The sequence below is a fragment of the Pan paniscus genome, chromosome 7 (assembly GCF_029289425.2).
Source record: "Pan paniscus chromosome 7, NHGRI_mPanPan1-v2.0_pri, whole genome shotgun sequence".
In the NCBI taxonomy this organism is placed as follows: domain Eukaryota; kingdom Metazoa; phylum Chordata; class Mammalia; order Primates; family Hominidae; genus Pan; species Pan paniscus.
The window spans coordinates 40,784,207-40,806,434 of record NC_073256.2 but is presented as its reverse complement, the minus strand read 5'-3'; the positions used below and the strand labels follow the sequence as shown (position 1 = coordinate 40,806,434).

General features: G+C 42.1%; 1 protein-coding gene across 10 annotated transcripts in view; it reads right to left on the bottom strand.

Moving 5' to 3' along the window:
- Positions 1-22,228, bottom strand: part of PIWIL2 (piwi like RNA-mediated gene silencing 2) — an 88,950-nt gene that overhangs the window by 59,538 nt on the left and 7,184 nt on the right. For 7 of the 10 annotated variants that reach the window (XM_008977237.5, XM_008977238.5, XM_055115990.2 and 4 more), the window contains 7 exons: positions 21,444-21,650; positions 20,413-20,523; positions 17,030-17,147; positions 16,004-16,128; positions 14,750-14,830; positions 14,331-14,444; positions 501-689 (listed from right to left, as the gene is read on the bottom strand). In XM_008977237.5, the coding sequence (XP_008975485.3) occupies positions 501-689; positions 14,331-14,444; positions 14,750-14,830; positions 16,004-16,128; positions 17,030-17,147; positions 20,413-20,523; positions 21,444-21,650 (945 nt within the window). The remainder of the gene's footprint in view (positions 1-500; positions 690-14,330; positions 14,445-14,749; positions 14,831-16,003; positions 16,129-17,029; positions 17,148-20,412; positions 20,524-21,443; positions 21,651-22,228) is intronic. The other 3 variants (XM_055115993.2, XM_055115995.2, XM_055115994.2) reach the window with 1 other exon arrangement.

Sequence of the window (22,228 nt, the reverse complement as noted above, 5' to 3'; positions counted from 1 at the left end):
CCAGGACTGCGGTATATAATTTGCATAATACTCTTGTCAAGGAGCCACTGCAAACCGATCATAATATATTTATAACCGGAAAAAGCAGGCTCAAATTATGTTGCAATTAAATATAGGAGAAATAAGGCTAAAAGTTCAAGAAAGACTTTGTTAAAAACATCAGGCTAAAGGGCTCAGGTAATAGAAACATGAAATGACAGTCAAATGATTAATGACTTGAATTTAATCTCTCCAGACTTCTAATAAAATCAGAAAAACAATTCAAAGCCCTGAGATTAATTTATATAGTAACTTCCAAATTACTAAAATAATTGAAGATATAATGGTAGCATACTCAAGTCAAATCCCACAAACAAGCTCATTCAGTCTTAGACACATTACCAATTCAATTATTTTGAAAGTGTCAAGTGGTATGCTATTGCAGAACTCAATATCTGCTGGAGAACGTGGACTACATCCAACCCCAACCCTGAGGCCCAAACCCAGTCTCTTCTTGCTACCTGTAGTATTCCAAGAATGTGATCTCTTTCCCATCAGACATCGTGAAGCTATCCTTTGGAGTCTTATTCCAATCCACATCATCAATACGATAGGTACGATTGTTATATCGGGTGATAACAATATTGCCAACCAGAAGCTTAGTACACTCCTCCTGGAAGTGTTCTTTATTCTGCTGATAAATGGCATGCCTTTGGAAAGAGATAAAAGACTTTTGGATCACAGTGTATATCCAGAACAGTATGAAAGGGATGGGGGATCAAGTAATTGAGGAATCTAATCACAGCTATATAGCACCAGAAGGCTCCAGTTGTGTTAAAAGATGGGACTCTTGGCCAGATGCAGTGGCTCACGCTTGTAATCCCAGCATTTTAGGAGGCAGAGGCAGGAGGGCTGCTTGAACTCAGAAGTTGGAGACCAGCCTGGGCAACATAGTGATACCTTATTTCCTTGGCGGGGGGAAAAAAAAGGAAAAAGCTTAAGAGGGCCTGAACTGCAGGAAATAGAGAATATAGGCCTACCAGGCATGATGGCTCACAGTTGTAGTCCCAGCTATTCCAGAGGCTAAGGTGGGAGGATTGCTTGAGCCCAGGATATTGAGATCAGCCTGGGCAACATGGCGAGACCCCATCTCTAAAAAACTTAAAAAATTAGCCAGGTGTAGTGGCGTACCTTGTAGTCCCAGATACTCCAGAGACCGAGGGAGGTGGGAAGATGGCTTGAACCCAGGAGTTTGAGGCTACAGTGAGCTATGATAGCATCACTGCACTCCATCCTGGGTGACAAAGTAAGGCCCTGTCCCTAAATTAATTAAAATTAATTGTTTAAAATTTCGTACTTTGAAATACTCATCAAATCATAGAAAGTTGCAAAATGTGGACATAGAGTCTCATGTACAAAACTGCCATTGCTATAATATCATTAACTAGACTACAGATCTTACTCCATTTTCATTGTTACTTACATACACTGGTGTGTTTGTATGTGTATACAGTTTCCTCACATCTATAGGTTACCACAATCAGATACCAAACTGTTGCATGTCACCACCAAGGGACTATTTCCTGCTGCCCTTTATATTCACACTCCCCCTCCTTCCCTAGATCTGGTAACTACCAGTCTATTCTCTAGCTTTGTCATTTTGAGACTCCTATAGAAATAGAACCAAAAAGTGTACAACCTTTTGAGATAGAGAAAACTTAATCTAGGGGTAGGGATGGGAACCCATGGCAAGCCAACTACAAGTGGCAATGGAGAAAAGCAAAGTTCTGTTAGCCTAGATTTGTCATCTAAGTTGGGGTGGGCAGTGCATCAACCAGAAATTTAAGGGCTAAATCCTGGTAATCAGAAAGCCATAGAAGGCCACACATCCTTGGCTGACTGGGAAACCATCTATGCTTAGAAGACAGCCAAGAAATCTCAGCTGAGAGTTAAAAGCCAAAAAAGATGAGAGAACTACATTTAATTTTGAATGCATTCTTCAATCTACACACAAATCCATTAGCAGAGATGGAAGCCTTATGGAGTCATGGGGTTTGAGTATAACTGCTCTCCAAATCATTATCCGAATGACTAAGCTCTACAGACAAGGGGGTGATCACTAGGAAGCCAGGTTAAAATATGATAATAAGGAAAAACCGAGCAAAGACATCAGCAGCTGCACGCCACAGAAACAACAGAGTCTTCAGTCTCAATATGGATAGGTTAGTTTAAAAAAAGAAATCAGAAAAATAGGCTGGGTGCAGTGGCTCACACCTGTAATCCCAGCACTTTGGGAGGCCGAGGTGGGCGGACCATGATGTCAAGAGATCGAGACCATCCTGGCCAACATGACGAAACCCATTTCTACTAAAAATACAAAAATTAACTGGGCGTGGGGGTGCGCGCCTGTAGTCCCAGCTACTCAGAAGGCTGAGACAGGAGAATCACTTGAACCCGGGAAGCAGTGATTGCAGTGAGCCAAGATCGTGCCACTGCACTCTAGCCTGGTGACAGAGCGAGACCCCATCTCAAAAAAAAAGAAAAATCAGAAAAATAAACGATCCAGACTTGCCAAAATGTATTAAACAGAAAGAAAAATAAGAAATCTCCAAATATTTGAAAATTATAATACACCCTAAATAACCCACAGATCAAAGAAAAAAGCACAAGAGAAATCAGAAAATATCTTGAACTGAAGGAAAATGAAAAATCAGACAATAAAAAAATCAGGGACTGTAGCTAATGCAGTGCTCAGACGGACATTTGTGCCTTAAATTACATGAGAATGAAACACAGAACCTACACATTTATGATCAAATAATAACTGACAAAGGTGTCAAGGTAAATCAGTAGGGAAGGACAATCTTTTCAAGAAAACAGTGCTATGATAATTAAACATGTAACAAAAGGAACTCAGACCATTACCTGACATCACTTGTAAAAGTTAACTCAAAATGGATAGCAGATCTAAATATGAGTCAAAACTATAAACCTAAAAAAAAAAACCAGAAAATCTTTGCAACCTCGAGTTAGGCAATGATTTCTTGGATATGACAACAAAACCAAAACCTATGAAAGAAAAAGTATAAATTCTACTTCATCAGAATTAAAAATGTCTACTCCTTAAAAGGGACCACTGGGCCGGGCATGGTGGCTCATGCCTGTAATCCCAGCACTTTGGGAGGCTGAGGCGGGTGGATCACTTGAGCTCAGGATTTAGAGACAAGCCTGGGCAACATGGTGAAACCCCATCTCTACTAAATGTACAAAACAGCCAGGTGTGTGGTGGCGCATGCCTGTAGTCCCAGCTACTCAGGAGGCCAAGGCATGAGAATCAGCCCAGGAGGCAGAGCTACAGTGAGCTGAGATGGCGCCACTGCACTCCATCCTGGGTGAAAGAGCGATACCCTGTCTCAAAAAATAAATAATAAAAGAATAAAAAACAAATAAAAGGGACCACTGGCCGGGTGTGATGGCTCACATCTGTAATCCCGGCACTTTAGGAGGATCACTTGAGCCCAGGAGTTCAAGAACAGCCTGGGCAACGTGGTGAAACTCTATCTCTACAAAAAAAAATTTTTTAAATTAGCTGGGTATGGTGGTGCATGCCTGTAGTCACAGCTACTCAGGAGGGTGAGGTGAGAGGATTGCTTGAGTCCTGGAGGCCAAGGCTGCAGTGAGATGTGACTGCACCACTGCGCTCCAGCCAACAGAGCAAGACGCTGTCTCAAAAAAAAAAGTCACCTTTAAGAAAAATGCAAAGACAAGCTACAAAATGGAAGAAAATATGCATATATCATATGATATGTGCATATCATTCACCTGATAAAGTATCTGTACTTCTTATATGTAATGAATTACTGCACAACTCAGTAAAAACAACAACCCAAATATTTAAAATAGGCAAAAGATACGAACAGATACTTCACCAAAGCAGACAAATGAATGGGAAGTACACACAGGAAAAGATGCTCTACATCACTATTCACTAGGAAAATGTAAATCAAAACCACAATTGGATACCACTGTACACTGGTTAAAATTTCTAAAATTAAGACTGACTAAACCAAGTATTCGTGAGAATGTGGAACAACCTGAATTCTCAGGCACTGCTAGTGGGAATGTAAAACAGTACAGACACTTTGGGAAAGACTTTCTTATAAAATTAAACACACACCTACCATATGACTCGCCATTCCGCTCCCAGGTATCTACTAACCAAGACAAATGAAAGTATATGTCCACACAAAGACTTGTACACTAATATTTATAGCAACTTTATTTGTAACAGCCAAAAGCTGGAAAGAACCTGGAAACAATGGGTGAATAAATTGTGGGAGAGCCACAAAATGGAACACTACCCAGTAATTAAAAGAATGAACATTTGCAACATACAACAATGTGAATGATTTCAAAATAACGCTAAGTGAAAGAAGCCAACCAGAAAACAACAGCAGGCAGGCAGGTGGGTGGGTGGGCTGTTGGGTGGGTCTTCTTCCTCGCCCCCCTTATGCCTATAATCCCAGCACTTTGGGAGGCTGAGGCTAGGTAGGAGAACTGCTTGGGCCCAGGAGTTCGAGACCGGCCTGGGCAACATAGTGAGGTTCCATCTCTATTAAAAAAAATGTTTTTATATAGCTGGGCGTGGTGGCAGGCACCTGTAATCCCAGCTAGGCAGGAGAATCACCTGAACCCGGGAGATGGAGGTTGCAGTGAGCTGAGATCGCACCATTGCACTCCAGCCTGGGTGACAGGGAGAGATTCTGTCCCCCCCCCCCGCCAAAAAAAAATAAAATAAAAAATAAAATAAATACAATAAAAAAGAACAAGAACATAGTGATTCCATTTATATAAAATTCTAGAAAATGCAGAAAAATCTCTAGTGACAGAAGGCTGACGAGCATTTGCTGCCCATGGCGTGCAGAGGAGGAACAGAAGTGGGAAGAGGCTTCAGAGAGACCTGAGTACATTTTGGGGCAATGGCCATGTCTACTTTCTTCACTGTAACGTTTCACAGGTGAAATATATCAAACATATATACATATATCAAAACTCATCAAACTGTATACTTTAAATGTGTGTGGGTTTTTTACGGATGTCAATTGTACCTTTACACATCTGAAAAAAGAAATTAATGGAACAGAATAAAAGATCTGGAAATAAGACTCAAACAGATTAATACTGAGTGTAGAATAAGGTGGTATTTCAAATTTGTAAGAAAAAAGATCATTGACCAGGCGCGGTGGCTCACGCCTGCAATCCCAGCACTTTGGGAAGCCGAGGTGGGTGGATCACCTGAGGTCAGGAGTTCAAGACCAGTCTGACCACCATGGAGAAACCCTGTCTCTACTGAAAATACAAAGTTAGCCAGGTGTGGTGGCACATGACTGTAATCCCAGCTACTCAGGAGGCTGAGGCAGGAGAATCGCTTGAACCCAGGAGGCGGAGGTTGCAGTGAGCCGAGATCACGCCATTGCACTCCAGCCTGGGCAACAAGAGTGAAATTCTATCTCAAAAAAAAAAAAGAAAAAAAAGAAAAAAGATCATTAAAAAAACAGGTTAGCTTGCTAGCCAATTTTAGAAAATTCTTTATGAATTTAAGATTAATATCTAAGAAACTAAACAATAAAACAAATATTCATATACTCCTGAGAATAAAATAAAATTCCCACAAACTGGAAAAGATGGATTACTCTGTCACCATAGTAATAAGTAGCCATAAGAATGGGTTTTAAGCCTGTTAAATTAATCTACATCAATTTATTCAGCAAACACACTTTTGCAAGCCAACTAATCAACGTCATCCCCTTGTTTCTATAAGCCAGCCAATCACTGATGACTTAATCCAACACGCATACCTCTCAGGGCAAATCAACTCACAAGAGTCTCGCCTGAGTAACCACCCTTCCTCAGAAGATGCTGACCTACTTGTCCATCTGCAAGTCTGCAATCCCTGAACTATACTCTTCTCAAATATTCTATAGAAGACCAATAGTCTCTAACTGCAGTAAGCAAGAAATTCAGCTTTATTTTTATTTCCGATAGAACAGAGGTCTCACCATCCTCTGACAATTCTGGAGGTCCAACCAAGATAATTTTGAAAACTTCCCAGGCAACATTCCACAGATTCTCAGACCAACAATCCACTCACTGGGCCCTTGTGCTTAACTCTTTGTTCTTCAGATCTGCTGTCAAGTGAGTCAATCCCAACAACCATCTGAGGTGTGACTAGTTTCATTAAGCTCTAGTTGCTGAATCCCAATATTTATAATCAAACAGCCCTTTGTCACTAGCCTTAGGTCTTTATGTAAGCCAATCAGCCTTACTTCCTTACATAAAATAGACCTTTTGGTTTAGAAGTACAGCCTCCAGCATATAATCAGACCTAGATCTTTGTGTGAGGTCATTAGCCTTTTTGTCTTGAAAGTACATCATTTGAAAATATTTTTGCCATTATCTTTTTTTTTTTTTTAAATAGGGTCTCACTCCATTGGCCAGGCTGGAGTGCAGTGGTGCGATTATGGCTCACACTCACTGCAGCCTTGACATTCCAGCTCAAATGATTCTCCCATCTCGGCCTCCCGAGTAGCTGGGATAACAGATGCGTGCCGCCATGCCCAGCTAATTTTTGTATTTTTTGTAGAGACAGGATTTTGCCATGTTGCCCAGGCTGGTTTCGAACTCTTGGGCTCAACCAATCCACCCTCCTCAGCCTTCCAAAATGCTGGGATTATCAGCATGAGTCACTGCACCCAGTCAATTCTGTTTTTCATTTGCTTGCTTTGCTTTTACTGCTGTCTATACATATAAGGCATTTTTGTTTGTTCCGGACTGTCTTTTCTGCTCAACATAGAGAACAGTACTCTTTAGAAGAAGCCAGATAAGGCTTCATACCAATTTAGGCCTTTCCTGAGAGCCTATGGTTGGAGGCCCATTAGACCAGCAACCCAACTGTAAAAATTTGGTGAAACCCCCTGACTCCAAATGGTTCCTATCAGTAATTTTTCATCCACTGACCCCGATCCTTCTCCTAGACTATAAATTCCCACTTTTCCTTGTTGTATTCTGAGTTGAGCCCAATCTCTCTCCCATACTGTAAATCCCCACTGCAGGGGTCCTTGTGCCCATTGCACTGGTTCTGAATAAAGTCTGCCTTATCATTCTTTAACAAGTGCCATGATTTTTTTTTAACAGAAATCACAACTAGATGCATTACAGTAAAACTTCGAAAGCCAAAGACAAAAATAAAAAAAATTAAAAAGATAACAGTATCACTGGTGATTGATTTGTCAACAGGAATAATGTAAACCACGGGCCAGGTGCAATAGCTCACACCTGTAATCCTAGCACTTTAGGGGGCCGATGTAGGAGGAGGATAACTTAAGGCCAGGATTTCGAGGTCAGCCTTGGCAACACAGTCAAACTGCATCTCTACAAAAATAAAAATAAAATAGGCTGGGCACAGTGCCTCACACCAGCACTTTCGGAGGCTGAGGTAGGAGAATCACTTGAGCCCAGGAGTTCGAGACCAGCCTTGGCAACACAGTGAGACCCTGCCTTTATGAAAAAATTAAAACATTAGCCAGGTGTGATGATGCATCCCTGTAGTTCCAGCTACTTGGGAGACTGAGGTGGGAGGATTGCTTGAGCCCAGGAGTTTGAGGCTGCAGTGAGTTGTGATCGTGCCACTGTACTCCAACTGGGGTAACCAAGTGAGATTCCATCAAAAAATAAAAATTAAAAAAAAGGAAAGAATGTAAGCCAGAAAATATTTCTCAAAGGGCAAAAAGAAAATAACTGCCAAATCCAGAATTTTAAGTTAAAGGCAAGTTGGAAAACATTTTTAGATAAAAATTAAAAGAATCTGTCACCAGCAGAGTCCACACTAAAGGACATATTACAAGCAGTTCTTCAGGCAAAGGGAAAATAATCTCATATAGAATAGTGAGGGATGCAGGAAGGAATAAAGAACAAATAAAATTTCAGAAGACAACAGTAAAGAAAAACTCCCAAAGCTCCCAAAGGGGCAGGACAGGGTGAGGAGAGACATACAAAGATTCTGGAATCAGAAATTAAAACAGCTTTAGATCTTTCAACAGTAAATCTAAAAGCAAGGACGATGGAGTAGTGCCTTCAAAATTCTCAGGGTAAAGTATCTCCAAACTAGATTTATAACCTAGAGTTATATACCCGATCAAACTAGACAACTACTTTGTAAGCTAAAGACATTTTTCAAACATGTAAGGTCTCAAAATAATTTCCTCCAATGCACACTTCTTCTGGAAAATACTGGAGTATATATACTACACTAAAACAAGGGAATAAATCAAGAAAACAGCAGTTATGAGATCTGACATACAGGAGATTCCCCTTAAGAAGGGAAGAGGGGGCCAGGCGCGGTGGCTCACGCCTGTAATTCCAACACTTTGGGAGACTGAGGCAGGTGGATCACAAGGTCAAGAGATCGAGACCATCCTCATCAACGTGGTGAGACCCTGTCTCTATTAAAAATACAAAAATTAGCTGGGCGTGGTGGCGCACGCCTGTAGTCCCAGCTACTCAGGAGGCTGAGGCAGGAGAATCGCTTGAACCTGGGAGGTGGAAGTTGCAGTGAGCTGAGATCGCACCACTGCACTCTAGCCTGGGCAACTGAGCAAGACTCCATCTCAACCAAAAAAAAAAAAAAAAAAAAAAAGAAGGGAAGAGGAACCCCAAGACAGTGATGGTTCAGCCAGTCGGGAGAGCAACCCGCCGAACTGAAGCCAATCAGGTTCTAACAGACATTTCTAAGATGGTATTGAATTCAGTAGGAATGGCTCATTAAATCAATTGAGAACTTACAAGTGACATAAGAAAGTAACCTTATTTTGTAAACCTTAGTTGACTTACTACCCTTTAGAAGTATGCAAACCATTCCTGGGTGATGAAAAGAAAAGCTGTTACATTTTTAAACACCGAGCTCTTCTCACCTCCAGGAAAATAAATGCTCTTCTGTGGTTTCCAGTGATCCATAAGAACAGGGAACGAAGGTGGTAGAACACCAAGCCAGTAACAGCTGCAGGGGACAAGGGAGGACAGCCTGCAGAGCTCCCTGACAGACATGGACATGCTCTCGGGGTTGAGCAGCTACACTGAGAGGGTCCATGTGTGACATAACGGGGTAATGCCTGACACAGGCCTTCTCACTATCTTGGAGAAGAGGTTCTCAAAGCTAGATCTAGATCACCCCAAAAATGTGGTATTTGGACGGGAGGGGAATGAAACTGACAAAATACCTAGTGTTTTCAATGTATAGTGAAGGGATTACACAACTCGGTGTGAATTTGAGCTTAAATTAGTGGTAAGTACATATAAAATTACGTGCTTAGAAAAAAAAAAGCTGAGCATAGTGGCACAAGCCTGTAGCCCCAGTTACTCAGGAAGCTGAGGCAGAAAGATCACTTGAGCCAAGAATTCAAGGCTCCAGTGAGCTATGATCATGCCTGTGAATAGCCACTGCACTTCAGTCTGGGCCATGAAATGAGACCTTGTCTCGAAGAAAGGAGGAAAGAAGGAAGGAAAGAAAGGAATGAATTTTTTTAACAAAAAAAATCCAAGATAACTGTGGAGAAAATAAAAATTTTTTTTTTTTCCCCAGACGAAGTCTCGCTCTGTTGCCCAGGCTAGAGTACACTGGCACGATCTCGGCTCACTGCAACCTCCACCTCCCAGGTTCAAGCCATTCTCCTGCCTCAGCCTCTGGAGTAGCTGGGACTACAGCCCTGCGCCACCACACCAATTTTTTTTTTTTTTTTTTTTTTTAGTAGAGATGGAATTTCACCATGTTGGCTAGACTGGTCTCAACCTCCTGACCTCAAGTGATCCGCCTGCCTCAGCCTCCCAAAGTCCTGGGATGACAGGCATGAGCCACTGTACCTGGCCAAAACAAAATAAATTTCAATAAATATGGAAAGACATGCCATATTTTTCAATAGGACTCAGTGAACAGTCTCCCTAGTCAATGACCATCAAAATGCCAACTGATGTTTTTTGAGACAGAGTCTCACTCTGTCGCCCAGGCTGGAGTGCACTGGCACAATCTTGGCTCACTGCAAGCTCCGCCTCCCGGGTTCACGCCAATCTCCTGCCTCATCCTCCTGAGTAGCTGGGACTACAGGTGCCCGCCACCACGCCCGGCTAATTTTTTGTATTTTTAGTAGAGATGGGGTTTCACCGTGTTGGCCAGGATGGTCTCGATCGCCTGACTTCGTGATCCGCCCGCCTCGGCCTCCCAAAGTGTTGGGATTACAGGCGTGAGCCACCGCGCTCGGACCTTTTTTTCTTTTTTTTTTTTTAAGACAGTCTCACTCCGTCACCCAGGCTGGAGTGTAATGGCATGATCTTGGCTCACTGCAACCTCTGCCTCCCGGGTTCCCGGGTTCAAGCGATTCTCGTGCCTCCGCCTCCTAAGTAGCTAGAATTACAGGTGTGTGCCACCACGCCTGGCTAATTTTTGTATTTTTAGCAGAGACAGGGTTTCACCATGTTGGCCAGGCTGGTCTTGAACTGCTGACCTCAACTGATCCTCCTGCCTTGGCCTCCCAAAATGTCAGGATTACAGAGGTGAGCCACCGCATCTGGCCAAAACAAAATAAATTTCAATAAATGGAAAGACATGCCATATTTTTCAACAGGAAGACTAAGTGAACATTCTCCCTAGTCAATGCCCATCAAAATGCTAAACAACTTTTTTCTTATTTTCACTAAATTATTCAAAGGATCAAATGAAAGAGTATGTGGGTGACATTCACCATGAAGATTCTGAAAATAAAATTCTGACAAATATCAAAAACCAAAAAAAGTACAGTATTTTAGATAGAATCACATTAGTTTGGACCAATAGCTCAAACTGAAAGTTCAGAAATAAATCCAGGTATTTTAGCATATAAGGCAGTGATTTGAAGCTGTGGAAAAAAAGAATGTTTTTCAATAAATTGTATAATAGTACAGAGACAACCATGATAATCCCAACTTCATATCAAGTAAATCCATAGAGTTTGAAACACTGAAAATAGGCCTGGCGTGGTGGTTCATGCCTGTAATCCCAGCACTTTGGGAAGCTGAGGCAGGTGGATTACCTGAAGTCAGGAGTTCAAGACCAGCCTGGCCAACATGGCGAAACCCTGTCTCTACTAAAAATACAAAAATTAGCCAGGTGTGGTGGCAACTACTCAGAAGGCCTGAGGCAGGAGAATCGCTTGAACCCGGGAGGTGGAGGTTGCAGTGAGCCAACATCATGTCATTGCACTCCAGCCTGGGCAACAGGAGTGAAACTCCATCTCAAAAAAGACAAAAAAAAAATGGAAAATAAAAACTAGTTCTGTTTTTTTGAAGACAGGGTCTCACTTGCTTGCCCAGGCTGGAGTACAGTAGCACTACCATAGCACATTGCAGCCTTGAACCCCTGGCCTCAAGAAATCCTCCCACCTTGGCCTCCCAAAGTGCTGGATTATAGCCATGAACCAGACCATCCCTGGCCAAGCAGACCTTTCTAAGCAGAAAAGCAAAGGCATTCACTGAAAGTACATGCAAGAAAAATAAATATATAAAAGCAAAGGCAGAAACTGCAAAAAAAAAGCAATAGCAGATTTGAAGACATATACTTTTATTTAATAAATATTCTTGAATATTTACTGTGTACAATTAAATAAAACTTACAGGAGGCTACTGGCTTGGACTGGGCTCCTGCACTAGGCCCAACAGAGCAAACCAAAATGGAGTTACTCATGCTGAAGTTCCATGCCACCAAATAGAAACTAAGATCTTTATCTGACTTTCTGAGAAATCAGGAGAGAGACATAATAGCCAAATCCCCAAACAGGCCAGTTTTAGTATGATAAAGATGTCCCCTCTGCTTTAACCTTTACAAGGAAAGTAACAAACGACCAATCTCCTTTTTGTTCTGTTTCTGATTCTCTGGCCCTTTTCTGTCTATAAAGCCAACCTCCGCTGCTCAGCTCATCAGAACCCTCAAGGTGTTACCCAATTCATGAACTCCAAATAAAAGCCAATAATTGTGTCTTTTGACAGTGCTAAGCCCTATATTAAGTCTTAAGTGTACAGGGTGAGCAAAAAAGACACGGTCTCTGCCAGAGGAGCTGACAAAGTCTGGGAGATACAGAATAATTATAAAAAAGTTCAAGGCATCTTCAGCTTCTCTTTCTCTTATCCCACATGCACTCAGGAAATCCACTTAAGTGCCACTTTCAAAATACAGATGTCCAGAATCTGACTCCTTACCACCTCCATCGCTACCATCCTCATGGCTCCACTGGATTACCACAGCCTCTTGACTGGTGTTCCCACTTCCATCCTCAGTCAGCCAAGTCTATTCTCCACACAGCAAAAACAGGGATCCTTTCACAGTCCAAGTTGGGTCTTGCCAGTGCACTGCTCAAAGTCCTGCATTTCACTCAGAGTGAAAGTTAAAACCCTCACAAAAGCCCTACAAAGCCCTATGTAATCAGCTCCTCCATTTGCTCTGCCCCTCCATCACCCTGCTTGCTCACTCAGCTCTAGGCACCCTGCATGTGCCTGCACCAGGCCTGTTTCTGTCTTAAGGTCTGTGCCTGAGCTGTCCACATGCCAAAAGCTTCTTCTCCCTTCACCTGGCTAACCTCTTACCTCTTTCAAGCGTTTGCTCAAATGAGCTTGACCACTCCACTTAAAACTGCAATTCTCCGCCCCCTGCCCCACTACTTCTGATTGCCCTGACCGTGTGCTCTTTTTCTTTTTTCCATGGCTCTTATCGCTTTTATTACACTATACAATTTATTTATTATATTTATTATTTACTGTTCATCTCCCCTGGTAACAACAGAGGCTTCGTGAGGGGAGGGATCTTTGTTTTGCTATCTGATAGGTCCTAAGACTCTGGTTCATAACTGGAGCTCAGTAAGTATACACTGAAGCAATGAATGAAATGGTCAGAGGAGCAAAGATTTACAAGCCCGATAACACCCAGTGGTTGTACATAGCTGGTGGGAAAAGAAACTGAATAAATCTTCTACAGGGTAATTTGTCAAGATACAGTTAACTATCATATTATATTAGATATATATTAAAAGGATTTAGAATGTTCAGCCCTTCCATTAAGTAATTCTACTTCTAAGTACATGGCCTAAAAAAATCAGATGTACAGAGACTTATGTGTAAGATGAGATTTCATGCAACCACTAAAAATTATACACATCTGGCTGGGCACGGTGGCTTGTGCCTGTAATCCCAGCACTTTGGGAGGCTGAGGCGGGCAGATCTCCTGAGCTCAGGAGTTCAAGACGAGCCTGGGAAACATGGTGAAACCCTATCTCTACTAAAATAAAAAAAATTAGCCAGACATGGAGGCATGCACCTGTGGTCCTGGCTACTCGGGAGGCTGAAGCAAGAGAATTGTTTCAACCCAGGAGGCAGAGGTTGCAGTGAGTTGAGATCACACTACTGCACTTCAGCCTAAGCAACAGAGAGAGACTCTCTCTCAGAAAAAAAAAAAAGAAAAAAAAAAGAAAAGAAAAGAAAAAAAAATTAGCCGGGCATGGTGGCGGGCGCCTATAATTCCAGCTACTCAGGAGGCTGAGGCAGGAGAATCACTTGAACCCAAGAGGTAGAGGGTGCAGTGAGCCAAGATTGCACCACTGCACTCCAGCCTGGGTGATAGAGTGAGACTCTGTCTCAATTAAAATATATATATATACTCATCTGTATTTACTACAGTAACACACACATTGTATATTATTATACGCAAACTCAGCATGTGCATATATCAAACCAAGTTCTCCTAACCACAAATTTAAACAAAACTCCTTCTCAAATCACAGCAGATGTCTATTCAGATGCTTATCTCAGGAGGACTAGAGACAAGGGCATATATATTCAGTTCAGTTATTCTACAACTAAAAATCTAAACAGGGCTGGGTGCCATGACTCATGCCTATAATCTCAACACCTTGAGAGGCTGAGGTAGGAGGATCCCTTGAAGCCAGGAAACATAGCAAGCTGGGAAACATAGCAAGACCCTATCTCTACAAAAAAAAAAAAAAAAAAAAAAATTAAAAATTGGCTGGGCATGGTAGCACACCCGTAGTCCTGGCTACTCAGAAGGCTGAGGTGGTAGGATCACTTGAACCCAGGAGTTCAGGGTTACAGCGAGCTATGATCAAACCACTGTACTCCAGCCAGGGTGACAAAACAAGACCCTGTCTCTGGGGGAAAAAACAAACAAACAGAACAATGTCTAATGTGTGTTATTACCAGCTGTTACTGAACTTTTCAGAAAATCATCAGCATGTTAAAGATAGACCCCACCATTCACTCACATGACATCCAGCACACAGTCATTCCGAATGACCTTATGGGAGACATCAGCTAGCAGGAAGAGCCCTCCATCTGTCCTTCGGATGCTAGCTGCATAGCCTGGCCAGATCTGCAATCTGGAGAGAGAGGTGGTCTCAACTGTAGGATTTTCGAAGAACACATATACTTCCACGCCCCCATGTGAACAATACTTTGAGGTGATACTGCCCTTCCCTAATAGTAATGAGAAAGCCTCAAGAAACTAAGTTAATTGACATTGTTGCAAACTTACTGAAAAACCAAACTAAGGAAGAGATTTAATTGATAAACTGTATTCACTACCATAAACTACTGCTGACATTATAGTACTAAATACAATGGTTGTAATGGAAACTTTCTTTCCAGAACATTCAAAAGTGAGGGAAGGGAAAAAAGTACCAACCTGTGTTGCTGTAGTACCATAGCACTTGTAGGGTCATAAAAGTTTCTCCCCACAAGCTTCATATCTAAAAGTTTCATTACCCTGAAATAAAAAGCAAGTATGAGTTTTCTAATAGAAGAGTAATAAAATTATGTTCCATTATTCTTAGCTACATTTGCCTTTGGAAGTCTGAACGGTTAGAAATGTTTGTGCTCTTTGCAGAAGACAGCTTTTATATTGAGAACAATCTTGTTAAAAGAAAACCAAAAACTGCCAAAGCATTTGACTGAAAAAGCAAAGCAAAATGACAGCAGTCTTTTCCACTTACTAGCTGACCAAACACTGAGTTGGTTTCCAAGGTTTTATTACGTTACTTTTCACCACTAACTACGAAGAATGCAAGACAGCCCATTGCTAAGTGTGTGAATAACAGTGTGGCAAAGGGAGCTATGTTTATTCCTGGCAGTTCAACTTACTAGGTAGAAATTAGGTTCCATGGGCCGGGCGCGGTGGCTTACGCCTCTAATCCCAGCACTTTGGGAGGCTGAGGTGGACAGATCACGAGGTCAAAAGATCGAGACCATCCTGGCCAACAAGATGAAACATCATCTCTATTAAAAATACAAAAATTAGCCAGACGTGGCGGCGCATGCCTGTAATCCCAGCTACTCAGGAGACTGAGGCAGGAGAATCACTTGAACCAGGGAGTCGGAGGTTGCAGTGAGCCAAGACTGCGCCACTGCACTACAGCCTGGCGACAGAGCGAGACTCCGTCTCTCAAAAAAAAAAAAAAAGAAAAAAGAAAAGAAATTAGGTTCTGTGTTTCATTAAATAAGAGGATAGCAGCTGTATGAAAACTAGGATGTTTCAAAAGAAGTTAAACAATTATGAGCTGTCTGTAATCCAAAAATTCAAGACACTGAAAAATCCTTCCAGCAAATATTTTTACACAACCTCTTTAAGTAGCCCCCTTGTTACCGTCACCATTAAATCTGCACTATCAACAGCCGCTTTCAAAGTTCCTGAACACAACTGGAGGAACCCGTTCCCCTATCCAGCTATCTCCAAACCTAATTTCATATATTCAAATCTGGTCTACCACTTGTGAGGTAATTTTTGAGTAAGTTAGCCTCAATACCATCCATTTATTCATTAAATGCTTCCAAACCCATCTAGAATATACTGTCACGTATTTCCATCCAAGTATCTTGAAGAACATTACTGTAAATACAAGACTGAAGTTACAGGACAATAGAACTTCAGCTGTTTTCTTACCGACGGAAAACAACATTGTAGAAGGGAATGCACAGGTCAGAGCAGGGCTCCAGGATCTTTGTCATCTGAATCTTAATGCTGATTTCAGCACTGTCTGTTTTCCTTTGACTTTTTAACTCAAGAACCTAACAAATAAATACACACAGGTGAAACAAAATGACAAAACTAAGAACTAATGACCAAGTCCTAATCTAATTCAACTGTGTTCTTAAGAACACTAAAGTATCTTAAAACATTTTTCTACTTTTCCCCTCACTTTGTTGCCCACACTAGCAAAAGCACAGCATGACAACTACGATTCAGAAAAATGATTTGGTAAGAGAATTCCAACCAAGTTTACATTTGCAATTTGTTTTTTTTTGTTTTTTTTTTTTTGAGACAGAGTCTCGCTCTGTCACCCAGGCTGGAGTGCAGTGGCGTGATCTCGGCTCACTGCAGGCTCCGCCTCCTGGGTTGACGCCATTCTCCTGCCTCAGCCTCCTGAGTAGCTGGGACTACAGGCGCCTGCCACCATGCCCAGCTAATTTTTTTATTTTTAGTAGAGACAGGGTTTCACCGTGTTAGCCAGGATGGTCTCAATCTCGTGACCTCGTGATCCACCTGACTTAGCCTCCCAAAGTACTAGGATTACAGGCGTGAGCCACCGCACCCGGCCTACATTTGCAATTTTAAGTTACTCTTTATCACTGAGGTCACAGACTTCCAACCATTCCTCTCATGTGAGAAGGTGCTTCTTGAGGAATTCAAACCTAAAATGTGCTGTTATGTCCTGCAGAAATCTGTCTTCCCCTCTACGAACAGAAAAGCACAACTCGAACATACAGGAATTCTATGGTTTCCTACCCCTCAAAACACCAGTCCTGGGCCAGGTGAAGTGGCTCACACGCCTGTAGTCCCAGGGCTTTGGGAATTCGAGACCACTCTGGGCAACATAGCAAGACCCAATCTCTTAAAAGCAAAACCAAACAAAAAACGCCAGAGCACTCTTAGGGTTCATCTCAAAGTCCATTTCCTGTTTGGTCTCACTTGTTGAAGCTTAACAGGCAGATAGAGAATAGATCCATCAAACGCAGTGACGTTGCCGGTGACAGCTTGATGGTCCTTCAACATGCCGAACCTCATGCTTTTGCACTCCACATTGGGGCTGGAAAATAATGAAGAGGATTTTCCTTTAACTTGACTCAAACTGCAATCTTTACCAGAGCTGTGCAACAGGTGCTAGTTACCCAGTAACTGCTGCTCCATCTAGCGGCCATATTAAAAATTATCTATCTGACTAGAACTTTGACTCAAGAAGACCTGCTCGCAGCTGAAACATCAGAAACTATAGGTCATAAAAAAATAAAAACCACCAAATCCCACCACCAAAGGACACCTGCCTTAGCATGTCAGTGTATATTCTTTCATATATACACATTTGTTTTTGAGACGGAGTCTCGCTCTGCCGCCCAGGCTGGAGTGCAGTGAAGCGATCTGAGCTCACTGCAATCTCCACCTCCCAAGTTCAAGTGACTCTCCCTTTGTTTCCTTAACATTTGTCAATCCATTTTAAGAGGAAGACTTCTCCCCATCTCTTTTTTTTTTTTTTTTTTTGAGATAGGGTCTTCCTTTGTCACCCAGGCTGAAGTACAGTGGCATGATCATAGCTCACTGCCATCTCAAACTCCTGGGCTCAAGTGATCCCTTCTGCCTCAGTCCCCCAGGTAACTGGGACTATAAGGGTACCACCACACCCGACTAAAAAAAAATTGTTTTTGCCCTGGCTCGGTGGCTCATGCCTGTAATCCCAGCACTTTGGGAGGCCGAGGTGGGTGATCACTTGAGGCCAGGAGTTCAAGATCACTCTGGCCATCACGGTGAAACCCTGTTCTACTAAAAATACAAAAAAATTAGTGGGGTGTGGTGGCATGTGGTTGTAATCCCAGCTACTCGGGAGGCTGAGGCATGAGAATCATTTCAGCCTGGGAGATGGAGGTAGCACTGAGGCAAGACTGTGCCACTGCACTCCGGCCTGCGCAACAGAGTGAGACTCTGTGTCAAAATAAATAAATAAATAAATAAAATTTATTGTTGTTGTTACCTAAGACAGTCTTGAACTCCTAGCCTCAAGCAACTCTCCCTCCTCGGCCTCCCTAAGTGCTGGGATTACAGACGTGAGCCACTGCATGCAGCCCTCTCCCCTCTGTTTAATGATCACCTCTTTGCTGTATGTTTCACAACAAGCCTGTTTCCTGGGATCCAATTTCCCCCCCTTTTCTGGCTACTTCCCTCTACCTGTTGAATGTGCTCAGCTCTGCTTTCTTACCTCATAGAAACTATTACAGCAATCCTGTTGCCTTCTATAATTATTCCATTTCTCATTCCTCTTACAAACTTTTTAAATGAGTGGCCAAGTCAGTGGCTACTTCTCATGGCCTATGCTCTCCTTTGTGCTTTTCATCTTTCCTTTTTTTTTCTCTACAACTGTAACAAAACTGCTAGAAGATCACAACACCCTCAACAAGCAAATTCAGTTGCTTTTTTTCCTGTGGCCAAAGTCAACCGCCTTCTCATTACTTTCATTCAAGAGTCCTTCCTTTGGTCTCTATAACATACCTTCAGAATATTTTCTCCCTAACTGTTCCTTTCTCCTCTCTTTCACTCCACTTCTTCCTCTTGTGTCATCAACTAGCAGCTGCCCTTCACAAATTCAGCCTTCCTAGTATAGCTACCTTTAGAAATAGTATAGAAGTTTCTGGCCAGGCATGGTGGCTCATGCCGGTAATCCCAGCACTTTGGGAGGCCGAGGCAGGTGGATTACTTGAGGTCAGGAGTTTGAGACCAGCCTGGTCGACATGGCAAAACCCCGACTCTACTAAAAAAAAATACAAAAATTAGCCAGGCATGGGGGCGCTTGCCTATAATCCCAGCTACTAGGGAGGCTGAGGCAAGAGAATTGCTTGAACCTTGGAGGCAGAGGTTGCAGTGAGCTGAGATTGCACCACTGCACTCCAGCCTGGGTGACAGATTGAGACCCTGTCTCAAAACAAAAAAAAAAGAAATAGTATGGAAGTTTCTTAAAAAAACTAAAAATAGTACTAATATGATCCAACAATCCCACTTCTTGGTATTTATCCAAAGGAACTGAAATCAGTGTGTCAAAGAGATATATGTGCACTCCCATGTTCACTGCAGCACTATTCACAACAGGCAAGACGTGGAATCAATCTAAGTGTCCACTGAATGGATAAAATGGTATACATACACAATGGAATACTATATAGCCTTTAAAAAGAAGTACATCCTGTCATTTGTGACAGTATGAAAGGATCTGGAGAGTATTATGGTAAATGAAATAAGATAGGCACAGAAAAACAAATACCATCTGATCTCACTCATATATGGAATCTAAAAAAGTTGAACTCATTGTGAACAGAGAGTAGGAAGGTGGCTACCAGAGGCTGGGGGTTGAGGGGTATGGAGAAATGGCAGATGTTGGTTAAAATGTACAACGTTTCAGATAGACAGGTGGAGTAAGTTTTAGTGATCTATGGTAACCATAGTTAACAACAGCGTGTATTTCAAAATTCCTGAAAGAGATTTTAAATGTTTTCACCACAAAAAAACAGTAAGTAGGTGAGGTGACACATATGTCAATTAGCCTGACTTAATCTTTCTACAATGTATACATATACCAAAACATCATCTTGTACTCATACATATACACAATTATTTTTCAGTTAAAAAAACTGAGACTTCATCTTCTCATTTTCTTCACAGGTATTTCAAAACACTCATTTTCACAATTCCAGCTAAGAACTTCCAGCTAATGACTCCTCTAAGATATTAAGAGAGAACACAAACTAATATAAACTATTTTTAAATAGTAATAAATCCTAAAATTATTGATATAAAACTGAAGTTATCTTCCTTCATTTTTCTCACCCCTAAATTTAACCCTAGACTGTCACTAGAGAGATGTCAGATGTTGGTATGATGGCTCACGCAGGAAAGGATCCAGGTTTCATAGGGCATGGATTTCACACCACTGATGGGGGAGGGGGGAGGGTTCTTTAAGAAAAAGAATACAAAATTACACATACAAAATAAGTTAAAAGATCATGGAAGACACCTAATGCAAGTTTTAAAAGGCCCTGAACTTAAGCTTCATTAATTTCACATTAAATTAACTTCTAGCCTCATGTATAAATCTACACCCTATGAAGTTAAAATCGAGATTGGTAATATAGCTAAATACATACACAAAGTTTAAGAGTAACCTTAAACTTCCTGTAAGGATCTGAGTAAACGCATTATCGCATTGAGACATCCACCAGGAACTGTCAAGGACAATATTCAGTTATTCCAGGGGAACTATTTTTTTTACTGCCCTTTAAGAAGTGAACAATACAAAGGAAAGCTGTGAATACCTGAAAGTCACATGATATTGATAAACTGCTTCATTATGACACTGTATTTTGACGAGGTTCAGTCCCAAAGACTGAGGTGTTCCTTTTGATCCTTGCTTCACAATAAGCTCTCTAGAAAATAAAAACAAAAAGCAACTGCATATATCAAAAACAAAAAACAAAATAACTAACCAACCCACACAACCAACAACAAAAAGATTGGGGGAAGTAACATTTTTTCACATTTTGCTACAGATACACATATCAAGAGGCAACACTTACAAAAGCAAGCTCTGAAGGCTAGAAGGCAAATCGTTAGCAAGACCTAATTAGATAAGCAAGGTCACCCTACCTTTCCTAGTAACATTACCAAATAAACTAGGCCCATTAACTAAGAACACAAGAATGAGTTCTATGGAGAAAGATGAAGCGTCACGATATTCTTCCTAAATTATTTCCTTATCTTCAACATGACAAAGAATTGTCTCAATTGGGAAGGAAACGGAAGGCCGTGAGTCCACTCTTTAGTTGCATGCTATATGTCCACTGTCAAACACATCTAACTTCAGAAATTGTCCCACCTTGGCCGGACACAGTGGCTCACACCTGTAATCCCAGCACCTTGGGAGGCCGAGGCGGGTGGATCACGAGGTCAGGAGTTCAAGACCAGCCTGGCCAAAGTGGTGAAACCCCATCTCTACTAAAAATACAAAAAAATTAGGTGGGGGTGATGGCGGGCGCCTATAATCCCAACAACTTGGGAGGTTGAGGCAGGGGAATTGCTTGAACTCGCGAGGCAGAGGTTACAATGAGCCAAGATTGCACCACTGCACTGCAGCCTGGGCGACAGAGTGAGACTCCGTCTCAAAAAGAAGAAAAAAAAAATTGTCCCATCTCTTTGTCAATCTCCCACTGGCAAAAAACAAAACACCCCGCAGTATTATTACCCAGGGAGGACCCAACACAAATAGATTTTACAATACTACACATGAGCCAAAATGCAGAGTTTTCACGATCATTACTAAGTAGAGAAGGCAGTGCTCCTGACTTACTTTTCCTTGTGTTCCACAGTCAGGACCAGAGGGCGATCTGGAGAGTGCAGGGGAGACTGGGGCAGAGCTGGTGGTGATGACAGCTGCGTGGGACCCCGGGACAGTGTGCTGAAGGTACAGGGAGGCTTGTCCACTCCTCTGCCAATACCACCTGCTGCTCTTCCCAGTGGTAATAAAGACGCATCTGAACTCCCTCTTCCAAGCGTCCTGAAATGTGGAGAGAGAGGCAAATCAGGGCTTTTTATAATAGCTATGTCCCATCCAGATTATTCCCCCAACTCCACAATCTCTTCCTGGAGGAGACAGCAAAAGGGATCCAAGTTTCAAATTCTCTCAAACTACATATGCCAAGGCCAGGCACAGTGGCTCACGCCTGTAACCCTAGCACTTTGGGAAGCTAAGGTGGGCAGACTGCTTGAGCCCAGGAGTTCAAGACCAGCCTAAACAATACAGTGAGACCCCGCACTATAAAAAATACAAAAATCAGCCAGGTATGGTGGCTCATAACTGTAGTCCCAGCTACTCAGGTGACTGAGATGGGAGGATCACTTCAGCCTGGGAGGTTGAGGCTGCAGTGAGCTGAGATCACACCACTGCACTAAAGCCTGGGTGACAGAGATAGAACCAATTTCAAAAACAAACACAACATATGCCACCATGACTCATTCACCAACTGCTATTAATATTGACTGTCAGAGCCATCTTCCATAGCAGAATAGAGGAGAAAGTTTGACTCAACGTTATTAAAGAATCACCACGGCTGCGTGCAAGGGCTCACACCTATA